At 46.2% G+C, this 10,840-nt stretch overlaps 1 protein-coding gene across 1 annotated transcript; it reads right to left on the bottom strand.

Moving 5' to 3' along the window:
• Window positions 1-274: 274 nt before the first annotated feature.
• Window positions 275-9,566, bottom strand: LOC309449940 (organic solute transporter subunit alpha-like; the record flags this gene model as incomplete). Its single annotated transcript, XM_082072492.1, has 8 exons — window positions 275-502; window positions 988-1,093; window positions 2,172-2,318; window positions 3,225-3,336; window positions 5,958-6,116; window positions 7,665-7,738; window positions 7,857-8,008; window positions 9,488-9,566. The coding sequence occupies 8 exons, from the start codon at window positions 9,564-9,566 to the stop codon at window positions 315-317; spliced, it is 1,017 nt and encodes a 338-aa protein (XP_081928618.1). The 3' UTR covers window positions 275-314.
• Between the last annotated feature and the right edge of the window lie 1,274 nt (window positions 9,567-10,840).

Raw genomic sequence — 10,840 nt, 5'->3', positions numbered from 1 at the left:
AGATGAAGAAGAAGGACTCTGGATTAACTCCAAAGCATAGCCATTCTAATAGCTAAAAAATAATGCTCAATAACAGCATAAAAGTACATGGTAAGAAATCTTACTAAATTACATGGTATGAAAACACACCATGTATGTATCACTGGAGAATAAACAGCATTATCTTTCCACTAGTGGTCCTTTCAGTACTATAGCTCACAGGTGTTTATGTCAGAAGTCGTTCCAACCTGGACAGTGGCTATTTGCAGTGCAAGAACATACAAGCTGCTGCAGCTGAGCTCCCAGCTCCTGCAGAACAGGAGCTCAGAGGGCTCCTAAACTCTTGGCAACCCATCTTCGCTAATTGCACCATTCATGATAATCCTAGGAGTCTGCTTGTTGTCACCAGCTTCTTCAGCCATACACTCTGGAGGCTCCAGATCATCACATCTTCTCCGATAGACCACTCTTGAGATCAGGGTTATGAGAAACATCTCCATGATGAGGAGCTGCTGGGTTGTGTCTGCCAAAAAAAGGAAAAAAAAAAAAAAAAAAGAGGCAATGAAAAGCCCCAGAAAGGGGCAAATGACTACCAGACATAAAGTGGATATCTGGCTTATTTATTTTCATCTGTGCAAAAGGAACAAACTTTACTATCCTGTCCCCATAACTGTCTCCCACACTTGGCAATAAAATAAGTTACAGAGCATTGCCCATCAACAAGCACGCAATAGGTTATGCATTCAAAACAGCTTTAGCAGTAATTATGCATGCCGATTTCTTCTCCTCTCATTTCTGATTCCAAATCTTCTCATTATCAATTTTTTCTCTGTTATTATAACAGCTACAAAACATTTGTTATTGGTTTTTAGTAAAAGCTGAGATTCTCCAAAAGCTACATGATTCCAGGAAATTTATATTTTGGGGAAACACCAGATACTGCAGTTACCAAAGCTGAACTGGCACCTTTACATGTAAATTAACAACAGCCTTCCCAAAATAACTTACATGCTCCTCTTGCTGAAGAGGAGAGTGGTGGAGCACAGGGTATAACTCTTTGCATGGCCAAGATGTTGATAATAGCTGCCTGCAGGTGGTTCAGAATGAGGATAAACTGCACCAGAAAGAGAAAACAGAAGCCTTAGCTACCAGGAAAAGGTTTATATTTCACACAACAATTCTGCTTTCATAACAGACACTCTTTTGCCTCATTTCTCCTTTCCTGCCGTCCCTCTCCTTTCACCCACCAGCAGGCTGCCTGCTGTTCTGCAGGATTTGCCTTTAGGACAGGATGATACTGCTCTGAATGGGAGTGTTAAATTAAACCTCTGTTTGAAAAGTGTTTCTTCTCAGCCCTTCATTTGGGAGCTGCAATATACACAGAGCTCCCAGCTGGGATTTTAAATAATAATTGAGCTCTGAATAATAGGTAACAATGTTTTTAAAACTTCCTGTTAATCTAATTGATGAGTTTATGGTCTCCCTTAGTGGAGGAAGGACTCAAAGAATGTTTTTTCTGTTGTCTCCTCTTTTTGCCACAGCAGGGAGATGTGGTGCTCCCCAACTTAAATGGGACTGGTTTCTTTGCCAGAAGGGATGAAGGACTCTTCAGAGCTTGGCTTCAGCAACCATCGCTGATGTCTCTTATTACCTGCTATTTGCTGAGTCAGGCCTTCGCTGCCTTGAAGATATCGAAGTGTCTCTCTAGCTGCTGGTGTAACTGCATGAGTATAAACCCTCACATTAAGAGACTTTGCCATCTTGTACCTGGATTCATCCTAGTGCAGATTTGCAGGTATGACTATCCTGTTTATTGCATTTATAAATGTTTAATAATTTACTTAACAGAGACCTTAGTGCACCAGCTTTTCTACGTGCCCCGTTCAAGAACGATGCATATCCAAGGATTCTGCTGTATTCTCTTCAGGGTGATGTGAAAGAGGGTGGCCCTGTCCCTGGGCTTTTTCAATCTGACCTATCTGGTTCTGTTCCTTACAAGCTGAAACCCAACAGATACCAAGGAGAGTGCTTCAAAGGGATGCAGCTTTAATCAGGTAAAAATACACCTTTGCACACTGCATTTAATGGGAAAAACAATAACTATAACTTTTCAACAAAGGACCAAGAAACAGAGAGATAGTGTTATGCTTGCAGTTAAGAGAAATTCTTATCAGAAATATTAAACGTCTCACCTGATAAAGAGCGAACTTTGGGATGATCTTCTTACAGATGAGTACAGTCCTAACTTGTTGAAACATGATTCCAACTGGCCACAGAGCAATAATGGTGATGACACCAACGAAGCAGCTAATCCATATTGCAGCTCCTTTGGGAGATAACTGAGAAGCAAATCAAACAAGCGTACCTATAAAACTTTACAGTGCATTTTACTATTATATTTCCAGGAAGAAATTGTGAACCGGATGATGAAGATGTTAAAATGCTCGTTTCTGTCTCCATGAAAGCTGATGGCAGCAGCCGTTGCTGGGGTTTGCAAGGGGAAACCACACAGAACCAACCGGAGCGCTAGCACAGCGCTGGCGCCCAGCAGGCACCGACATGCCAATCTGTTCTGCCCGGTAAGGTAACAAGTGACACAACCCCTCAATCTGACCCCAGCAACACCTGGGAATGCTCAGCAGCTCATAAGAGCATATTCAGCATGACATCTCAGAGGGGTAATTTATTTTAGACCATAAAACAACAGAAAAAAGTATTACTTTTAATCTGAGTTATCCACAAGGTGCAAAATTATTAGCTGTTACAGAATTCTCCATCATCTTTCTGCTTACATGGTACAGAGCAGAAGCACAGTGCTATCTTTTCTACTTTGCACAGATATAAAAATCACCATGATTTGCAGAAAAACATAGAATTAGGCTTTGTGTTTACATGCCAGTGCACACACTTGATTCTTAAGGATGTATCTTATAAAACACAGGGCAGGCACATCCCACAGTGCACCCTGCAGTCCTGCTATTCTAACCACACAAGCTGGGAAACATGCTGGAGCATAATCTGATGTCCAGCCCACCCTGATGCCCAGTTTCTTTCCAAGCCAAGACAGGAAATTGAGAGTCTGGGGGGAAGGCAAATATTATGTGCTTAGGGTCTCAAAAGAATATAGGAAGGACTCCCCTGGAAGTGCACCCAGATTTCACAGTTTAGTTGTAGGCTAAGATATTAACATCGGCCATAAAACCTATGGATTTTGTGAACCCTCTCCAGTTCAAATATTTACTTACATTGTAAGGGGTGTAAATGCCATTAGTCCAAAGCACTATTGATAAAAACATCAGCACAGGTCGAAGGAAAGCAAACTGAAAGGTGCCCAGCTTCAGCCAAAAGAGGGTTCGCCTAGCCAAAAAAAAAATAAATCACATAATCACATAGGCAAAAATCTTATTAGCAACCTTAATAACATTTTTTGATACTGTCAACTGTGAAACTTTTCCAGTTCTGTAGCACGTGGCTAAAATCCAGGGAGGAACAGCTTCAAGATTAGAAAATCTTTTCAAGAATTACCCCATGTTTATTTTGTAAAGTCTCTACCAAAATAGTACTTTTTCTGTCCTGTATCAAGTACATACTAATGAAAGCTGGGCAAAACGTGATGTATTTCTCTTCCCATAAGCTAACCAGAGAGCCAGTAGCAGCATAATTGGTTTCTGAACAATAATGACACTTTCTCTTGCGTTGTTGCCTTACTATTTCAGTTTTCTGATGAAATTGGGCAATTTAGCTTTCCTCCTCAGACACTTCCTAGCCCTGTGGTAGATCAAGAAAGGGAATCATATAGACCTAGGTGACAGGACTGGTAGTTCTTCAATGTGTCACTAATGCTGCCATGTAAGCACCTGGTTTTGCTCCTTTGTAGTCTAGCAGGAGAAAAGATATTTCACTTGGCCAACCGCAGAAGGCCAGCAGAGCAGCTCAGGATTTCCTTAGTTTCCCTACACATGGAAGGGCCTACAACTGGCCAGCCATTTAGTGCGTGTGCCTTTTCAGATAATTTTTGTTCCCAAATGGGCTTTAAAGAATAATATGACAAACAGGGCAGTCACTGCTAGACCAGGAGTTGTCTTCCTTGTTGATGCAGGTCTGTCTTAACCATCAGACCTCTTCTGCTACGTCTCTCCCCACTGTATGGTTTGTTACTTTGCCTCATTTGTCTACTGTACCTTGTTAGCTTTCCCAGGACTGCTCGATAGCACATGGCTTTTTTAAAGAATTAATCCCTCCCTTGGAGTAGCTCCCTGTTTCACCAGGAGATACCTATGAGAGGAATATGAGACCGACCTTTCTCTGGTATAGGTTGCTCATATATTTAAAAAAATTGTACACTGCAATGGGAAAAGGCTAGAAGTCAGAAGCAGAGACAGCAGATGGGCCTCCTGGTCCTACAGATGCTGGAGAAGGAGCCCTAAGCCTGCTTGCAGAGCAAAAAGACAGACAGCTGTCCTTCCTGCCAGCAGTAGTAGGAACTACCTAGCTCCTGAAAGGAGTTGATATCAGCTAATATCATCCTGGGTAAGCTGTCACTGGACTGATCAACAGGAGGGTGAGTAGAGGATCCTCTCCCAAGCTCCCAGATACCACAACCTATACAGAGGGTGACAGACATGGAAAGAAAAACAAATATACCGGTGACATGTTAGTTCTATAGCACAGATCTGTTCCATGGCATTTCTTCAGCTCTGCTGAGACACACCTAAAACAGTGCCCATGAAAACTGGAAGTCTTTTAGATCCATATCAGTAGTTGCTGGTTTTATGTCATTGTACTACATCCATTTTTGGAGGTATATTTTTCAGTTGGTTTACTACCTCTTCTTCTTGATGCCTCCTCCATGTAAATACTTACTGTTATTCCATTTAAATAAATTATGGAAATAAGAGTTTAAATTCTAATACTGCAGGAAGCAGTTTAAGGAATAATTGTTACAATAAAAAAAAGAATTTTTGCAAAAGCAGCACAAACTGCTATGTTGCACTCTGTTTGCTGCTTTCATTTAATCAGATCATGAAATCCCCAAGGTCCCTCTGACACTAATGTCCAGTCCCTCATAGAAAAGTCTCTGTCTTGCACATTCAGTCCTTCAGCTTTTGCTTTTAATGAGAGAAATATTCTCATACTCCGTGCCAGTAGGAAAGCCCTGGGAAATACATGAGGCTTCCAGGCTGCAGAGCAATATGTAAATGACAGGGTGACACTAGCCAGAGCAGAAGCCCCACCAGGCAATGCTCAAAGGAAGCAGGGTTTATGTTAAAGCACATTGGCTCCTACAGGTGCAGATCTCCATCCTCACCCCACTTCTCAAAAGTGCTTTAATACTAAGTTTAAAAGAAGAAAGAAATTGCTTTTAACTCACCAGACAATGCCGTTTCATTGAGATCAAAACTTTCTGGGAATTAAATCTACTTTTTGTTCTAAAAATTATTTTAATCTGAAGTAGTTCTGAAGTCAAAATCAGAATGAAACATTTCAATTTTATCAAAGTAGGAGAAATTTATTTCAATACAGCCTCAATTTGATAATCCTGCTTGAGAAAAATATCCCATTTGGAGACATTTGTTCCCTTCTGGAATGAAAAGTAACTGAAATCTCAATTATTAGGTTTTCTAGAGTAGAAATTCCTCCTCCCACACACACTTCTTACTGCAGAAATGTTTTCTTGAAAGAGAATGGGATTAGTTGGGGAGATGCCACAGTGCTCAACATTACTGCAAGTTGAAACACTGCACTGGATTAAACCGAGAGAGCTCATGCTCTTGACTCTTATGCAAAATTCTGCATTATAAAACCAAAATAAATTAGTGGAGGCGTACAGCCCCAAAGTGATGGCCGCATTTAAAAGAGACGGCTGGAGACTGACTTTCGGGAAGCAAGGGAGGCCCTTTGCTGTAAGCTTGGCCTTGCCAAGTTGGCTGAATTCCAGCAGCCGTTTTCCAGCTGGGAAATCTTAAAGGGCGACTCACCTAGTGATGCGCACACGAGGGAGGCAAAGGCAGCAGCAGCAGCAGGGACCAGTGCTGATCTTGAAGTGATCATTTTCAAACCGCCTGAGGAGCAGCTTTTGACCTCCGCACTCCTTAATCATCATCAGCAGGAACTTATGGATAACTATGGCGAAAAATCTAGGAGAGGACGAAAATGATGGCTTGAACTTGCTTGTGTGTTTCTTTTATGCCAGTGCCACCTTCTGTCCAGGGCTTTTACAGCTTGCACTTTGCAAGCAACAGAAATCGTAGCACTACCTGTGAAAAAACTTCAGTTTTGCATCACCTTGGAGGACCAGAACTGCCCTAAACCTCACCAAAATGGGAATAAACTGAGGTACAGACTAGCTGCGCTTGTGGCTGATGGCAGAGCCACCGAAAGCACAGGCTTCTCTGGCCCAAGTCATTATGGCCATATTTTTCTATCTATTACCTAGTCCTGACTGGTCCAAACTTCTCAGAACAAGACCTATTCCTCCTTTAAAACAAACAAACAAACAAACAAAAAAACCCAACAACAAAAGAAAATCGACCAACCACCACCAACAAACATGGCTAGCTTCATATATATCGCTATCATTGTATGGGCTGCTGCAGTCAGGGTGCGGTTCCTCTGCAACCAAAGCTGATCCAAGCACTGACTGCCGCAGCCCCACCTCTCCTGCCTTCACCACCTGCACATTCCCAACCCATCCCAGGAACTACAGATTGTGCAACCGCACTTTCCTCCCATGTCTCAAACTGATTTAGGGAACTGATTCACTGAAATCGAGCCTCACCAAATAAAAGAGGTCCTCTTCAGCTGCACTGTCTCCTCGAAGGAGCTTGCTGTGCTGCTGGAAACTGTGTGTGGAAGTGGATGTAATTGAGGGGACGGGAACCTGTAGCTTGGACAAGAGAGGAGGGGGGATGCAGATAGGCTCATTGTGCCATAGGACTGGATCCTTGGAAGATTTTGGTAATCTGCACTACCTGCAAAAATTGCTGCATGCTCACAGTGTTCCGTACTGCTGTGTTTTCCCTCCTTTTTTACTCTACTGTGACAAGGGGTGAGGCTATTAATGACAATCTGTGTTAACTATCCTGCAGTGGGTTCCAAAATCATCCCAAAACCAACTGTGGAGTGCCCAAGGCCAGAGCAACCCCCCACCTGGCTCTGCCTACCAGGGCCACACCATCACCTCCAGAAAGCAAGGACTACATTTCTCTATTCTTCTCTGTGCATGTCAGAGCTGTCATGAAAGTGCTTTCATCAGGACAACCGTGGAACATTTTTACATTGATATACTCATCGGAGGCTCACTTGCCACCATTAATAATAGACCTCCACAGCTCGTCATTAGTAAAAGCACAGAGAAGTCACAGGTCAGAGTGTCATTCCACATGACACACAGAGAGAGGAAAGAAAGAGTACTGCTTCAAAGCTACTGTCAATCCAAGGGATCAATTACATGCGAGTCACAGATCTTTCATACTGAGGTTCACACACTAGGGGACTGTAGCACTGGAAACTACTTCGGCATTTTCTACCTCCCAGAAAAGAGCTGCCAAGAGATTTCAACTCAAACCAAATATTACTAAATTGTTAAATTTACAAAATGACTGTGTTTACCAAGAGCGGCAGATGTTTAAAGGGAAGAAATTCAGGGTTTGGGGCAACTGTCTAGAATCAAGCAGAATACTCACACTGCTGCTGTGAAATCTGTAAACATCGTTGAGCGAGGAATCCACATGCCAATGCATGAAGTAGTAGCGATCACCTACAGAGAAAGGGACGAGGGTTGTATGAAGGGCAGAGAAAAAGCAGGTTCATGTGGATTTTCAGGGAAACCCCCCATTTTCAAAATTCAATTTTATCTCTTTTCTGTGATAACTTACTGGAGCTGCAGCATTAACCCAAATTATAATCGATCTTTTGGAGGAGGGGATTTTCCTGTAGATGTAGAGTGCTTCCTCTATAAATACCAGATCGGCAATTAGCGTCATCAGAGTCAAGATTGCAAAGAGAAATTTCCCTGGTAGATCAAGGCCTGCAAAGAGGGAAAAGAAAACACAAAGTTGTGATTTATTTCATAAGCATTCCAAACATTTTATGTAAAGACACCATCTATGAGAGGCTTCTTAGCCCTATTCCTGCAAGGACTTTTACTCATCCTTAGCTACATAGATTGACCATTGACTCCACAGGATGATTCAAATACTGAAGCTCATGACTAAATCTTTCCAGGACCCACAGACAGCACATGGGAAGAATATGCCTCCATGTTCTCAAAGCATTATGCAAAAATCCCCTTCAGAAAGACATAGATCCAGGACAAATGTCCCTACATTAATGTAAATACGTAACAGAATATAAATAAATATATAATATATAATGTACACAAACACAGTAAATACATATTCTGGGAACTTTTCCAGGCAGACTACAAGCAAAAATGTATTTAATCAGTATTAGTTCTTTGCTTCCATTGTATGTTCATAGGCATGTTTGTGCATAACTTCCTTATTAGAGGCTTGGTGGAAGTTTCTAGGGTACATGAACAATGTAAGGGTAGGCCCCTGATATGTTGAGCCCGAGATAAACTTGATGCCTTCAATGAATACTTCTTTACTTCTTCCTTAATGCTGGGTGTGGAAATCAACTTTTACCCAAGGCTGGTGTGTTTTACATCTCTCTTGACCCTGGGTATGGATGTCAACTTTTACCCACAGGCTAACGGTTGAGCTGGATTTTCTTCCAAGAAAGGTGCTTTTGGAGACAGAAGAAAGCACTACAGTGGAGTCATGCTTAATCTAGCAGAAACTCATGCCCAACACTGGCACTAACTCCCGCTGTGGCTATAGCCTACCTAAAGTCATACCATGCAGTGCCTGCGAAGGAGAGCCTCTGCCTCAGCTTCTTCAACACAACCTGCTTCAAAAAACCCCAACACCTCTAGAGTTGGCTGCCGGTGAGCAGTCCACACCTCAATGGACATCCCGGCACCACAGATCCCAGCGCAGGGAAGCCTGAGACCAGAGGCAGGTCTATGGGCTTGGTCCCGTGCCCAGTGCCGCGGGTACCAGGGGACACAGGCGCTCCCCTCCGACCACCCTTCACCTCGCCCCCCAGCTCTCCCAGGTCCCCACCCGCAGCTCCGGGCTGGGGACCGTGCTGCCCGAAGACAGAAGCAGCTCAGCCCCCTGCCAGGCGGAGGTAACGCCGGGGCTGGCGACCCCCTGTCTCCGCCCGGGCGATTTCCTCGCCGGAGAAGAACGGCGGCGGGGCAGAGGCAAGGGCAGGGGCAAGGGCAGGAGCATATGCTGGGGCAGAGGTGGATGCAGGGGCAGATGCGGGGGCAGAGGCAGAGGTAGGGGCACAGGCAGGACAGATGCAGAGGCAGGGGCAGATGCAGGCTCAGATGCAGAGCAGGGGCAGATGCAGGGCAGGGGCAGCTGCCGGCTCTCTCATGCCTCCCCCCCGTCACGCCTCTCCCTCTCGCCCGGCCCGGGCGGGCGGCCGCACTTACTCCGGAGAAGCTCCTCCGAGTAGGGCGGCTCGCTGGCACTGCAGGACGGGTGGAGGGTCTCGTTCCCCTCGCCCTCCATGGCGGAGGGACCGCCGGCCCCCGCCGCGGTGCCTTGGCAGCGCCGAAGGGGCGAAGGACGAGCGGCGGCGGGGGTCGGTGCCCGCCCGCTGGTCCCTGGCGAGCGCGGGAGCCGCGACGCGCAGCCCGGCTGGTCGGGGCCGCCGAGGGGCGGTTAATGATTAGCCCGGGAGCCGGGCCGGGCAGGCGGCGGGCAGGGCCCCGTCTCCGCGCTGCCTCCTGGCGCCCGGCGGCCCCGGCGAGGTTGGACAGTGCCCAGCTCGGCGGGCAACCCGCCCAACTCCCTCCGCGCTCCACCTGCGAGGAGCCATGGTCCGGCCGTGCCCGGCGTCCCTGCTCGGTCCCCGTGGAGGGGCTCCTGCAGAAGCCGCGTCCCGACTGCTTTCACAGGTCCGGGGTGTCAGGGCACCGGGAGTCGGGTCTCGCACAGAAGCGTGGGCTGCCAGCCGAGGAGGGATGGGGAGTCGGGCTGGGATCCCCAGCGGCATTTCTGCCTCCACACCAAGCCAGTCAGAGCAGCTCTGGACACTTTGTTCTCTGCAGGGGCCTGTGGAGGCGAAAAGTTGCTTAGCAGACATTCAAAGGACTTTCCATGGAGCCCTTCACCGAAGACTTTCCAATAATCTTGGCTGCAATGAGGTGGAAAGCTGCACCATCTTCTACACTGGCAGAAGGAATGCACGTCGGGGATAGAATCATAGAATGTCCTGAGTTGGCAGGGACCCACAGGGATCATTGAGTCCAGCTCCTGTCCCTGCATATGACAACCCCACAGTTCACACCATGTGTCTGAGGGCCTTGTCCAGTCTCTTCTTGAACACTGTTAGGCTTGGGGCCATGACACCTCCCTGGGGAGCCTGTTCCAGTGCTCCACCACCCTCTGGGGGAAGAACCTTTTCCTAATGTCCAATCTAAACCTCCCCTGGCACATCTTCCTGACATTCCCTCAGGTCCTGCTGTTGGTTGCCAGAGAGAAAAGATCAGCACCTGCCCCTCCTCTTCCCCTTGTGAGGAAGCTGTAGCCACCATGAGGTCTCCCTTCATTCTTCTCTTCTCCAGGCTGAATAAACCCAGTGACTTTAGCTGCTCCTCATACAGCTTCCTCTCCAAACCCTTCACCATTTTCATAGCCCTCTTCTGGACACTTTTCAGTAGCTTGATATCTTTTTTATCCCGTGACGCCCAGCACTGCACAGGGTGCTCCAGGTGAGGCCGCACCAGTGCAGAGCAGAGTGGGACAGTCACCTCCCTTGCCCAGCTGGCAATGCTGTGCTT

The sequence above is a fragment of the Streptopelia decaocto genome (genome assembly GCF_964273445.1).
Source record: "Streptopelia decaocto genome assembly, chromosome: 1".
In the NCBI taxonomy this organism is placed as follows: Eukaryota; Metazoa; Chordata; class Aves; order Columbiformes; family Columbidae; genus Streptopelia; species Streptopelia decaocto.
This window is presented reverse-complemented; position numbering and strand designations above follow the sequence as displayed.